Raw genomic sequence first — 14,439 nt, 5'->3', positions numbered from 1 at the left:
AAAATTTTCCATATTCCCAATAGTTTTTGAGAAAATGAGGAAAAACTGTTCAAAGATTTTCCTCAATTTGCTGGAAAACTATTGAAGGTGGTGAGTATTTTTTTGTTGCATCTGGTGCGTATTGAAATTCCAAACAATTTTTGTTTTAATAGTTTTTTTCTCTGGTCAATGGTTTTCCAGAAAAAGAATAAAAACTGGAAAAAAAAATTTTTTTTGAAGAAAAAATTGAAGAAAAAAAGAGAAATTTGGGTATAACTTTTTCCAGGTACATTTTTCAGAAAAAATAATAAAACATATACGACTTTGATTAGATATCCTTAAAACCTTTTAAAGGCAAAGTAGTGTATGCCACTTGCCCCCTATTCCTAAAATTAATTTTAAATTTAGAATTGGTCCTTAATAAACCAGAATATCCATTCCAAAAATGGCAATTTAATCATTTTCTAGATTACAAATTGACATAACTGGGAGCTTTATGGTCATTTGCAAAATCCCTTCAAAGTTATCTTCACCCATTTAGAGGATCAAAATTTATAGGCCATAAAATGTCACTTTTTTATGATCTTTAATGTAAAAAAAAACAATTTTCAAAAATTATGTTCTAAATCACAAAATATTTCTTTCAAACACACTGCACATTTCCTTAGCGTCTATTATCACATTTCCTTAGCCAAATATTTTTTTAAATTAAATAAAAAACGCCTTATGTATAGCCAGAGGCATAGCATCATTAAGAATCTTCTAATGTATCTTAATTTAAATAGAATAATTGTCAAAATGGTAACAACTATTTGGTGGTGGAAGCATAGACAGGGAGCACACTAGAATATAGAACATAGTTTTTATACAGGAATATTTGCCCTATTTTATACTCATACCTGCCTTCTTTCTATGCAATTGTGTTAGTACACTGCGTTAACTTAAAATTGTGGGAGTTATATATTTTTTTCAACATTATTTTAGAGTGTTTTGTATTCATGTTCCAATTGTTGTCATGTCCCAGCACAGGGCGTTCTGGCACAAAGATTTCCTTTCAAAATTGTACTAAAAGCTACTTGTGCTTGACCAGAATGTCTTAGTTAAAGTGTTCGAATTTAAAGCTAAAAAAGGTCAAAATGGGAAGAATTGTGTGGTGGGTATTATAGATTGCTTCATGGACCAAACAAAACATATAAATGATCACAAAACCCAATGTTGATAACAAACCTTTCTATGCATTTAAAATGTACCAAGAATTTTTCCCTATTTTATACTTATACCTGCCTTCTTTCTATGAAATTGTGTTAATACTGCGTTTACTTAAAATTGTAGCATTTATATAATTTTTTAACATTATTTTAGAGTTTTTTATTGTCATGTCTGATACAAAGATTTCCTTTCAAAATTGTAATAAAAGCTACTTATGCTTGCCTAGAGCGTCTTTCTTTTAAAGTGTCTTAACCAAAGAAGATATATATTATATGTTTTCACAAAGAATGCCATGTACAGTAACCCAATATTCATAAAGAACTTTCTATTAATGTTTTAAAGTGTACCAGAAATATACTGAAAATGATCTGTCAGTAATATGAATATCCTTGGAAGATTTTCCTTATGTGATGATCCTTACATGATAATATAAGGAATTTATAGGTTTTAACTTAAAATTTTGGGAATTTCATTTTACAAATAATTCATAATATTCCCATACATAGCCCACTTGTCTTGATTCAAATTATATTAAGAAAAAAATAATCAAATATTACCTGGTCCAACTCCAAATCCTCAGGCTTAATCCCATTATTCTCCATATACTTCTTCCTAAACCTTGGAGGCAAATTCTCCAAATACTGTATTAAACTTTTCTTCTTCTCCTGCTCATTGTTATAATGATAATTCCCGACAGTGCTGTGTCTTCTTCCACTGGGAGGCTTAGATTGCGCCTTATTGCCGTCATTGCTCCTATAAACCACACCTGAAGGTTCGACACTTTTGGTATCTCTATCTCTGTAATTTCTCTCCCTGTCTCTGTCACTGCTGCGGTGCCAAGTTTGGGAGTTGTTATAACCACCTAGATATAAAAAAGGACTAAGTAGATGGTAATAACACTCTTAAGAAGGCAATTAACTAGCTTAATTGACCAAGTTTTGAAGTTTTTATGGGTTTTATATTTAGCATGTAATATAGTTTCTAATTACTTTAAGGTGAAGATTGTCTATGTAACTATGTGTGTAGGAGTGTATATATTTGTTTGTAAGCGTGTAGGTGTGTGTAGAAAAGGTAAAAATATAAAAGTGTGTCTGGGTATACATATACATATGTAATATAAAAAAATAAATAAAATAATCTTTATTGTATGCAACAAATAAATTACATCTATTCTATATACATACAAAGGTGGAAAGTACCGCTAGGCGTCTTTTAATAACCACCACAATAAATAATAAAAGGACATAGTAAAATTTTCTTAAAAATAAAAACTTAAACAAAAATGATTCAGAGAACCATACCAAAATCTAAGTTAAACCCGTATTAAAATATCAGCAGTCTCCAAACATTTTTTTAATTTAGACTTAAAAGGGGCCATGCCTAAATCTTTAATTTCTGCAGGTAGGCCATTGTAAATACAGGCAGAGGTATATAATATGAAAGAACTTTTCAGAAATTCAGTCTTATGCTGGGGGATTGCCAGTGTGCTTTTATAGTGAATATTTACATTATGTGTATCTCCCCTTTGAATAAGGAATTCTGACGGATATTCTGGTTCATGAAAATTAAGTAATTTATGTACAGTGCAGCTTATAGACAAAAATCTTCTTTGGGCCATATTAAGACTATAGACCTGCTTTACATGCTCACTCACATGAACCCTCCAAGGCAAATTTCTAGTAAATCTTACACAGGAACTTTCTGGATTTTATATTTATTTTGTTAAGTTAAAAAAGGACCATATACAATATTTAAGTATCCATCAATACTAAGCACTAAACTATCTGTAAGGATTTTTTTGTATTAGCAAAATATCCTTAAATTCATATAATGACTTTAATTTATAATATGACTGTTTACAAATCTTATTTACATGCACATATAATATCTATCAATTATATCAACTAATATCTTAGCTGTAATTTTTAAACCAAGTGAACACTTTACTATCTACTTTTAGCTAACTGCTTACATTAAGATATCTGCAACTGTATTAGAACTTGAATAAATAAATAAATATGCTGATTTATTTTTACTTCTTGTTTGCAGAGTTTCTTTGGGATACTATGTAAATACTTTTTCCGGTAATGATGAAATATAATTAAGGAGTGCTAACCTCTAGGTTCTGATCCCATCCTATGATTCCTAACTGGAGACTTATCTCGCCACTCACTTGGTCCATTGCCTCGACCACCATTATGATCATCATTGTTTCTATTACTGGAATATCTCTTCATATTGCTCATGTTGTCTTCGGCACCATTAACTAAACCTTAAAAGGGTTCAAAATAAGCTGATTTAAAAAATGCTAGAATTGTGTGAATCATATATATGTATGTACAGTAGAGTCTCGATAACGTGCACGTCCCATAACGTGAACATCCCTAAACGTGAACAGCCTAATTGGTATTCAGCCTATTCTAAAACGTGAACGCCAAAAATATCTCGCCTCTATAACGTGAACAAAAAAATATTTATATCGTTTTACCCGTAGGCATTAAGCGGCATTTCCTATGTTCCCTTTGTCGGCAACTTTAGTACTAACTTAGTGCTTTTGCATATCGCCGCCAAATTGTATATCTTGTTTGTACATGTTTGGAAGAGATATGAAATTTGCGTCTTCAGTGTTTGTTCGCCGATCAATACGAAACAAGCACGATGTCTACTAAGAAAGTAAATTATTTAACTCTGGAAAAAAAAGCCCAACTCTTGTCCGATGTTAGTAGAGGTTGCGAAGTTACCTTTTTAGCAAAAAAGTATGGAATAGCCAAATCCACGGTGTGTGCAATTAAGAAGAAAAAAGACCAAATTACTTCAACAGTTGCCTTGACTTTTTCTGGACCAGGTAAACGAAAATCTCTTAGACCTTCTAAATATCCATTAATGAAAAAAGGTTTGTATAAGTGGTTTTTGCGACAACGAGAGAGGAATGCACCAATAAGTGGTTTAATTTTAAAAGAGAAATCCAAATATTTTCACGAAAAACTGTACGACAAAAATTCCACTTTTTCTGCGAGCTCAGGGTGGTTGCAAAAGTTCAAGAAAAGATTTGGCATACGCTTCCTAACAATAACTGGTGAAAAACTATCTTCTCAGCCCGAGCTGGTTTCACCATTCTTACGTAAACCTGAAGAAAAAATTAAGGACCTAAACTTAGACTATGACCAAGTGTACAACGCCGATGAAACCGGCTTGTACTGGAAGCTTTTACCCGGAAAGACTTACGTATCCAGTGAAGAAAAAACTGCCCCTGGAAGAAAAACAGCCAAAGAAAGAATAACGTTTCTAGCATGTACAAATGCGACTGGACAACATAAATTGACTCCTTTGTTAATAGGGAAAGCTAAAAAACCACGAAGTTTTAAGAACTCTTACATTCCTGTACACTACAAAAACTCACAATCTGCATGGATGACAGCCGGAATTTTTAAGGAATGGTTCAAAGAAATTTTTGTTCCTAAAGTAAATTGCCTGCCATAGCTATACATTTCAAAATTAAAAGTTTGTTTTAATTTTAGGTGAGAAAGTTTCTTAAAAAACAAGGTCTTCCAGAGAAAGCACTTCTTTTATTGAATAATGCCCCCAGTCATCCCCCAGTAGAAAAACTTTTATCTGATGATGGACTAATTCAAGTTATGTATATGCCTCCCAATGTGTGACACCTTAATTCAACCTATGGACCAAAACGTTATTAGGTTGACTAAACTGCATTATCGCTCCATGTTTTTGGCAATGGTTGTAGCTAATAAATCTAAAGACATGAATGTCATTATCAAACAATACAACCTCAGGGATGCTATTTTAAACTTATCACAAGCATGGAATAAATTAGAACCAGCAACCATTAAAAAGTGATGGAAAAATATTTTCGAAAGCCAAAGCAATGATGATCGTGAAGACACAATACCCTTGGCAACTCTTCGTCAAGAATTGCTAAGCCTGAATAGCATTTAGAGACTAACCTCAATTTATTAGAAGAAATTGATCCAGGGCAGAACTTCGAACGTGGAGATATCGAAGAATGGAATAAAGATGACTTCGTTGAATATGATGAGAATTGTACTGCAGTGTCTAATGATTCAGAAACCGAACAGAATCAAGATCCAGAGGTTTCTCAGGCTATGAATAAAGTCACTCACATTGAGGCAGTTCGTATATTTTACAGAGGTCTAGAATAGGCGGAGCAAAACAATGCCGACTTCGAGGATATTCAGTCTTTATACAAGTTAAGTGAATGTGCAACTATTCTTTCAAACAAACAACGTATCCGTCAAACAAAGTTAGATAACTTTTTTCTAAAAACAACCGATTAAATATAAATAATGTACATTGTACTTACTTACATACATATACTTACCTATATAATAAATATTTTTTTCTTTATACCATGTATAAACATATACATATACATTTTCAACTATATATTACTAACTGTATAACATGTTTTTGTTTGATTTTCCAATTAAATATATATTCAAAGTACATATACGTGTTAGTTTATCATGTGATTAACTTTATCCAGTAACATGAACTCCTCGAAAAAACATGAACACAGTCATCCCTAATCAGTTCACGTTATCGAGACTCTACTGTACTCTGAACACAGATTGTAGACATGATATTTCTATTTTAGACAAAATATTGAAACTTTTATACTGGAACTACCTTAAAACCTTATTATATTTAATTCAATGAAATATTTTAGAGAATTATGGACAAAAGCTGGTCAAAGAATGTTTCTTTCGATCGGAGTATTTATAATTTCTCCAGGCATTAACAAAATAAACCTCTGATGTGAAGTGCTAGTAAATTAATAATAACTCTCAAACATGTTTGCCACTTATCTGATAGCAAAAACCAATTTCTATTCAAATTGAGTGATAAATTTGATATTACATATTATTGCAAGGCAACTCCCAAATATTTTTTTAACATAATTTATAATTAAATGTAAGCACAGTCGTTATGTCATGACTTAAAATGTTTAAAGATTTACAATGATTTATTTAAGAATGTAAAAAAAATAAACAATATTAACCACTTCTGGAGCATTAAAGAAATAAATAAAAGCCATTTTTGTTGTAGATGTTATTGCACCAGAGTTTAAGCGTTTATTTACCATAAAAGTAATCGGATATTTAATTGGCTTTACTATTTGATAAACCTTATTACCTACAAAAAGAAGATTGCTCTTTCTTGTAATGTGTGATATAACACCCTACAATAGAATCCAAGGTATAGTAATTTGTATAAGGCATTTTATCATTGTCAGTATATAATCTGTCACAGGAATTGGGATATTGTCCATCTAAGATCAGAGAAATGTTAGTTAAACCAAGAATGATGTCCTTCCTCACTAAGCACACCATTTTAAGCAAATGTCAGGTTAAGTAATAATAGATTATTACTCAGTAAGCTCTATATGTATTCATGAAACTAACTATCATACAAACAACTATCAACTAACACAAAAAAATATATTTAATTTGTAAAAAATACAAATTGCATCTTACCTAATGATACATCTAGACCACCTTATAATACCAGACAGAATACAATTTTCAAAACACCGCAAATTTTTAAAAAATATGTTTTTTAAGAGATTTGGATATTATCCCAAACAAGGTTATAACCATAATTTGCTTTTGAGAATATTTAACAGATTATCCCTAGAAAATCGTGTACATTCATAAAATTTTCACAAATAAGTTTGATGCTCCTCAAATTATGCCAATGCTGTCATTCTTCATTAATGTTGGTAATACCAGACAAAGAAAAATGTTTCATCTTGATTGTCCTAGAGCGAATATATACGAGAACTCACCAATATATAGAATGTGTGATTATTTTGATATTTATGCCTCTGACCTTGATATTGCTATTACAGATTTAAGACATTTTACAGGAATTATTGACATTAGACTTTTTGCTTCTCAATTTCAGGCCTGATATGTGATAATATAAATGTGGTAGTTATAAATACTTAAATATATTATAGATTATAAGAAATATTTTAAACCTTTTATTATTTTTCTATAATTTCATTTTAGAGTAGTAAGTACATATTATAGGTGGTATCTGTAATTGGCCTCTATGGCTGTTGATACTGGAATTCAATAAATAAATACAATGAACACTCAATGGCAAGTGGTTATACATTTTAATGCCCATATAAATAATGGAGTCCTTTATGTATGATCGAGAAATTAGAAAGATATTTATGAACAATACAAACTGTTTCCAAAACAAAAAGAGTTGGTAGAGTGAGGATTTTATTTTCAATGAATAGTGGTTTGCAATAAGTATGTGGATGTATCAGACACAATGATGGAACAGCACTTTTTTGTAGCACAAAAGAGGATTGAAAAAAAATATTGGGTAGAGAACCCCAGAATGAAATACACTATCTTGATTCCACCAAGGCAAAATGACTAGTTCGTTAAATACCAGGAGCAAGGTCCCTTGCGGTTACCTTCATGCTATAGCAACCAGAAGCCAGCTTACTATTTAGACAGCTCACTTGATAGTCAAATTTCAATCTGCAATCTATGTTCAAACCCAGATATTTAGAATCTTCAACAATCTCCAAATTTGAGTCTCAATGGCAATATTTTCCAAAAGTGTGTCTAAATTTAACAACATGAGTTTTTGATAGGTTAACAGATAGTTGATTAGCATCACACCAATCCTTGATCTTTTAAACATCAAGAGCAAGAATATTTTGCAGATTGAGAGAATTGTCCACGTCCAGTGACCACAGTGCTGTACAATCATCAGCAAAAGCTCCAATCTCTCCTGAAATATCCAGGTTTGGCAAATCATTGATGTAAATCAGGAAAAGAGTTGGACCCAACACAGACCCTCTGATAACCCCTGACCACAAACAATGATTTTGCCATCCGATGCTCTGCCCTTGATAGAGATTGACTGTGTCCTGACTGATAGATAAGACTTAATCCATGAAAGCTCAGCACCTTGGAAGACATACTTATTAATCTTAGACAGCAGTGATTGACAATAGAATGCTTTTGATAAATTACAGAACACCACTGCCAAAGACTTAGGCTGGTTTAAGAAAATAGGAAGTCCTCATAAAGTGGAATACAGCATCTGCAATGCTTTTTTGGTGTTAAAAGCCAAACTGGTTTTTGTTTAATTTGCTGAAGTTATATAAAAGTTCAATGTAAATTCATAAGATACATTGCTTACAAGCTTAATATTTCTTGTATTGATATTAATTACAATGAAATGTATAGATTGCTGAACATTCAAAAGTTGGAGACTTGACATGTAAATACAGTCTCCTAAGTTGTGCCAGCTTAACTTAAATGTTCCTCCTACTACAGTACTTAGACAGACTAGATTAATCTATCTTGAACATCATACACTGTATGGTAAAAACTGTGCAAGAAATAGAATGATGATTAACTCAAATAGTGACAGTGTAGATTTGTTTCATTATTCTCTGAGTTAATTTCAATGAATTTAAAAATCTGCTTAAGTGCAATATAATTTTATATCTTGACTTTGCTTAAAGTGTGTCTTCTTTTTTATTGTAGTTACTCCAACCATTGTTGTGTTTATATTTTATTTGATTTTATTGATGTTACCTGTTATCTGTTTTTTCTGCTAGATATTGAATAATAGCACTAATACTTCAAGTGTTGTATTGCAATATAAAATCTCATTTATTGAATAGTTGTTATACTTACATTTATTTTGTAAATTGGTTAATTACTGTCATATACCTATTGAATTGAATTTAAAAAATTTCATCTGAATTTTCCGCTGAGTTTAGAACAACATTACAAACATGTAATTTTGTTAAATGTTTTTGAAAAACATTGGACTTGACACAATGAGGGTTAATGGTGTAATTGATTTATGATAGCAGGAGCCAAGGGTATATCTTTGAGTGAACTATAATTGCATTGACAAAACAGACTATCAATGTGTCAATATTGTTGTCTAAAAGATCATTCATAGTCTGGGTGGAAAATTAATACAATATAATAAACATATTGTGCAATATGAAATTAGCATAATTACCAGAACTTTGTTGTTGTGGTCTGATATGAGTCTGAGGGCTGTACTGTTCCCTAGCATGAGCCACAGGTCTCGGAACATATAATTCTCTCTCAGGCTTTCTCAGTCTTCTCTGTGTGTCTCTGCCACTATGGTTATCAAAGTTATCATAGTCTTGTCGACCCCTTACATCGTCCGAAGAGGCGAATCCGCTCCTAGAGCTACGGGTACTACCACTTTCCGAAATCGTATCGTCAAAATTCGGATTCGAACGTCTTAATTTCCCAGATCCCGGTGTATAAAATTCCTGTTGAGGTTTCCCACGTCTCATATTATTTCCTTCGACTAGTTTATAATCTGAAAGGCGGTAGAACCGTTGAGTTTTTTGTTTATAAACATTAAACGTGTGGTGTGTGTGAATAAGAAAAATGATAAATGTTTTTAGGTTATGACGCCTACGAGGTCGGAATGACCAAACATTTGTTAAATTAGCTTTTCTTTGTTACATAACGCAGTGAAAAACACTAGAAAAGTTCTAGAATGGAAATTATAAACGTCTAAAAAAATAACTTTGTTATTCAACACCTACCTGCATCTATTTTATTTTCACGATTTTCCATGACACATTGACATTAAAAATGACGGTGACGTATGTCATGTCAAAAATGACGTTGTCATTTTGAATAGTTTCAATTGGCTTCGCAGTAGACTGGTTAATTTTAACCGGTTATTCAAATTCATTTAATTGGTGCCATCCTACAAAGTATGTCCACAATTCCAACAAAACAAAAAATACATATATGATAATAAATACTGCATTAAAAATATCAAGTAACACAATAATAAGTACAAAAAGTAATTTGAAAAAAAATTAAAACCTTTACATAAAGTTACCGCTCCGCGTGACCGGCCTACTATTTGCGTCAGGCCGGAAATTTTTAAAAATCTTAGGAAATGAACATCATCTAGAAAATTATGTAATACTACTAATTTTTATCTTTTTTATGCATTAAAAAATAAATTTAGTTTTAAAAAACAAACGTAAATGAGGACAAATATTATTTTTTAAAGATTAGTATTAGTTATTTCATTTTAATTATTTCTGATATTTTATGGTGGATGAGTTCTTATATTATAATATTATGATATTTTTTCTTTCGATAATTTTAAATATACAAGGTGTCTACTATAAAAACCACCAAACTTTAAGAGATGATTAAACAAGTTATTTGCAACAAAAAAGTCTTATAACATTTTTTCAAAAAGTTGTTAGTTCTTCTGGTATTTAACATTTTTTGATTTTATCATATTTCTTTGTTTTTTTTTCATATAAACAAGAATATCTCCGTTATTCTTACCACCACATAAAATTTAGATATACCATCTGAAAGAGAATTAAATTTGCTATAAGATGGGTATATTTAAGTTTTTAAGTAATTTTTTTTACCGGGTGTTATCAAAAGTTAAATGTAACATTTGAGAAATGTGCAAAATTAGTGGTATCTTCTTCGTTGTCGTTTTGCTAAAATTTGGTAAGTAGGAACATGTTTTTTTTTCAGCAAAAACTACTGCATTTAATATGCTTTCCAATGATATACTTACTTTTGTGATAGCTTTTTGTTTTCACAGCAATATCATGGGCAAAAGAAAGAAAACCGCAAAAATTGAAAATTTTAAAATTTTATATTTCTTGATTGATCAAAATTATAGAATCAAAATTTCATTAAACAAACCAATAATTGTTCAAAAACACTAATTCGATTAATTGATTCGTCTCGAGTATTAATGTTAATACTATAAACATTAGATTTTAATGTGCCCCAGACATAAAATCTAATCATAAAAGTGCGTGGGTTCATAACGGCAATGTGTATATCAAGAAGAACGATCAAATGTTGAGGATCCTGGATATCAGTGATTTATGAAGTAATTAATCGGTGAGTTCAAATTTCTATGACTTGAAACTGTAAATTAAACATTGTGTTCAGTTTTTAGAATGTTGAAAGTCTATTACCTATAAAAATTCTTATATGCTAAGCTTAATGTAAGATCGAGCTATTTTTAATTAATTAATTTCTATGAATGATCTTAAAGATTAAAAGAGGTTTGGCAGGGCAAAGTTTGGGATATACACCTTAATGCCATTTTCTTTTGGCAGGCCTTTTGGTTATTGGGTTAATTTGTAGATTTTGGATGAGAATTTTTGCTGGTCTGTATGGGATTGTAGTTGTTTTATTTAGTATGCGAGTATATGTATTCATAATCGAGTATATATCGTAATATATATTCGATATATAGCTGGTGTTGTATAATTCTTCATTTTTTGTTTAATAAAAACGATGTACGATTTTAAACTTAGTTATAATAAGTTTGAATTGAGTAAGTGTTTAATAGCATTGATTTTTTTGTTTTTTTTGAAAGCATACTTTGGGTACTGATTAATTTCCTTTTTTTCTGTTCGTTTTTCCCTTTCCAAGCTATCCCTCTAAACTTTATATTGTTAAAAAAAATTATTTTTTTTGTTATGTTTTTTTGTGCGCATATCAATGCAAGATCTCTGCCAAATAATTTTCCTATTTTTCAAAATCATATAAATAATTTACATTATGATGTGATTGGTGTTTCGGAGACATGGTTACATACCGATATTAACGACGAAGTTGTACATATACCTAACTATAGTATTGTCAGACAGGATCGATTGGGCAGAGGTGGTGGCGTCGCAGTGTTTATTAAAAATATTTTTGAATTTCGCATAATAATTAGTGAATCGAATATGAATTTAGAACAAATTTGGATTGAAGTAAAGCTAAATAATAAAAAGATTCTTATTGGTAATATATATCGCCCTCCTAAAGGTGAACTTAATTTGTTTTACTCAAATTTAGATAATATTTTAGAGAACTTTTATGCTGTTTATGATTGTATATTTTTGCTGGGAGATTTTAACATTAACGTTTTGGGTCTGAATTCGAACCTACCTTTGCTTGAAATAACTGACGTTTATGGTTTGAAGCAATTGATCATTGATCCTACAAGAGTGTCAGATATAACAGTGTCTCTGATAGACCTAATTTTCTCTAATCATGAGTCTATCCAAGATTGCGGCGTTAGGGATGTGGGTGTGTCTGATCACATGCTTTTTTATGGTACTGCTGATTTGGAGGTTCCAGAACCGCAGACTTTTAATTTTGTATATAGAAATTTAAATGATATAAATTACGAGCAATTGCAGGCCGATTTAGTCGAATTGATTCCCTGGCATACTGTGTATGATATGAAAGATATAGACTCCAAATTTGACTTTTTCACGGAGTCATTACATAATATTATGGATATGCATGCTCCCTTAATTAAGTTAAAAATAAAAATAAACCTTACAGTCCATGGATTACGGCTAATATTAGGTTAATGCAAAGTTTTCGCAATAGGGCATTAAATAAATTTAGAATCACTAAAGAGCGAGAGGACTGGAACATCTATAAGCAGTATAGAAATATAACAACAAGCGCAATAAGAGCAGAGAAAAAAGCTTACCTTGAATATGAGTTTAGTACTTGTAAAAATAAAGAAGTTTGGCAAGAATTGAAAAAATTGGTGTTTCACAGAAAAATAAAAAACAACTTCCAATTTTTCTACAGAATGTTGAAGAACTTAATACTTTTTTTACGAATGGCAATAATAATAACAATATTGTTGATGCTAATTATGTTAAATATTTTAAAGAACATAGGGTTGTCGCAAATGCATTTAAGTTTAACCTAATAACTCAAGACTTAATCGTAAACATTTTAAAAACTATAAAAAGCAAAGCATTTGGGGTTGATAACTTAAACATAACTCTTATCTTACTTTGTTGCCCTGCTATTATTAATCCATTATGTCATTTAATAAATATTTGTTTAGAGGAAAACTACTTTCCTAAAAAATGGAAGCAAGCCAATATTATTCCTATACCAAAAATAAAAAATCCAACTGAATTTGGCAATCTTCGATCAGTCTCCGTTATTTCTGTTTTTTCTAAAGTAATTGAGAAAATTATGGAGCAACAGATATTGGACTATTTAAAGAATAATAATTTGATTCCTGAATATCAATCTGGCTTCCGTAAAGGGTATAGCTGTGCCACCGCGTTGGCTCAAGTGTCTGATGATATATTTAGAGCCCTTGATAATAGTCAAGCAACCTTATTAATTTTACTAGATTTTACTAAAGCTTTCGATATGGTTATTCATCAGATACTTTTATCAATTTTGTATTATGTGGGATTTTGTGAGTCGGCTGTAACTTTAATATCTTCTTTTTTGTCAGATCGTAAACAGCGGGTGATTTTGAATGATAATGAATCGGGGTTTCTAGACGTAGTCAGCGGTGTTCCGCAGGGTAGCATTTTGGGCCCATTACTCTACACACTTTACACATCTCAGATAACAAAAAAGATAACATATTGCAAACATCATAACTACGCGGACGACATCCAGATCTATTTCTCATTTAAAGATACTGATGTTTAGCAGGCTAATATAAAAATTAATGAAGACCTTAACAATTTATTTATAGAAACGCAAAAGTTACTTTTAAAAGTTAATCCCACTAAGTCCACAGCCATTCTTTTTTGTAGTAATAATAAACGAACAAAAATTTTAAATAACTTGCAATTTTACATTAATAATGACAACATAACTTTTAAAAATTCTGCTAAGAATCTTGGACTTTTAATGGATTACAAACTAAGATTTAAGGATCATGTTACTCTTAAAATGAAAAGTGGGTACTCCGCACTAAAAATGATTTTTTCGCAAAGGGATTACCTAAATTTGCCTATAAGAAAAATGCTTTGTAAAACATTGGTACTATCCCAATTAAATTTTTGTGACACCATCTATGGCCCTTGCCTTGATTCTTCTGACTCATATAAAATACAAAAACTTCAGAATTCCTGTCTTAGGTTTGTATATGGCATAAGAAGAAGAGAACATATTTCACATAAGCTAAAGGTTGCGGGGTGGTTAAATATGTACAATCCTAGAGTGTTGCATCTTATTTGCTTCTTTTTCAAAATTCTTAAGTCAAGGATTCCTTCATATTTACATCGAAAAGTTAGATATCGGACTGACGTGCACAACTTGAATATTAGAAGAAAACAATTATTAACTATTCCTTCACACAATAAAGAATTTTTTAAGAGATCGTTTTCTTACTTAATAGCACACTATACTAACAAAT

General features: G+C 30.9%; 1 protein-coding gene across 5 annotated transcripts in view; it reads right to left on the bottom strand.

The window, feature by feature from the left end:
* LOC126745258 (telomerase-binding protein EST1A-like) overlaps positions 1–9,845 on the bottom strand; it is a 216,068-nt gene extending 206,223 nt beyond the window's left edge. For 4 of the 5 annotated variants that reach the window (XM_050453020.1, XM_050453031.1, XM_050453039.1 and 1 more), the window contains exons 1-4: positions 9,803–9,845; positions 9,238–9,570; positions 3,305–3,460; positions 1,746–2,050 (exon numbers count right to left, since the gene is read on the bottom strand). In XM_050453020.1, coding sequence (XP_050308977.1) covers positions 1,746–2,050; positions 3,305–3,460; positions 9,238–9,570; positions 9,803–9,833 — 825 coding nt within the window. In that variant the 5' untranslated portion in view covers positions 9,834–9,845. Of the gene's footprint in view, positions 1–1,745; positions 2,051–3,304; positions 3,461–9,237; positions 9,571–9,798 lie in introns of all 5 variants that reach the window. The other variant, XM_050453028.1, reaches the window with a different exon arrangement.
* Positions 9,846–14,439: the final 4,594 nt, after the last annotated feature.

This window comes from Anthonomus grandis, chromosome 1 (assembly GCF_022605725.1).
Source record: "Anthonomus grandis grandis chromosome 1, icAntGran1.3, whole genome shotgun sequence".
NCBI classification, from domain to species: Eukaryota; Metazoa; Arthropoda; class Insecta; order Coleoptera; family Curculionidae; genus Anthonomus; species Anthonomus grandis.
The sequence above is the reverse complement of the archived record's forward strand: the minus strand, read 5'-3'. Positions and strand labels throughout refer to the sequence as shown.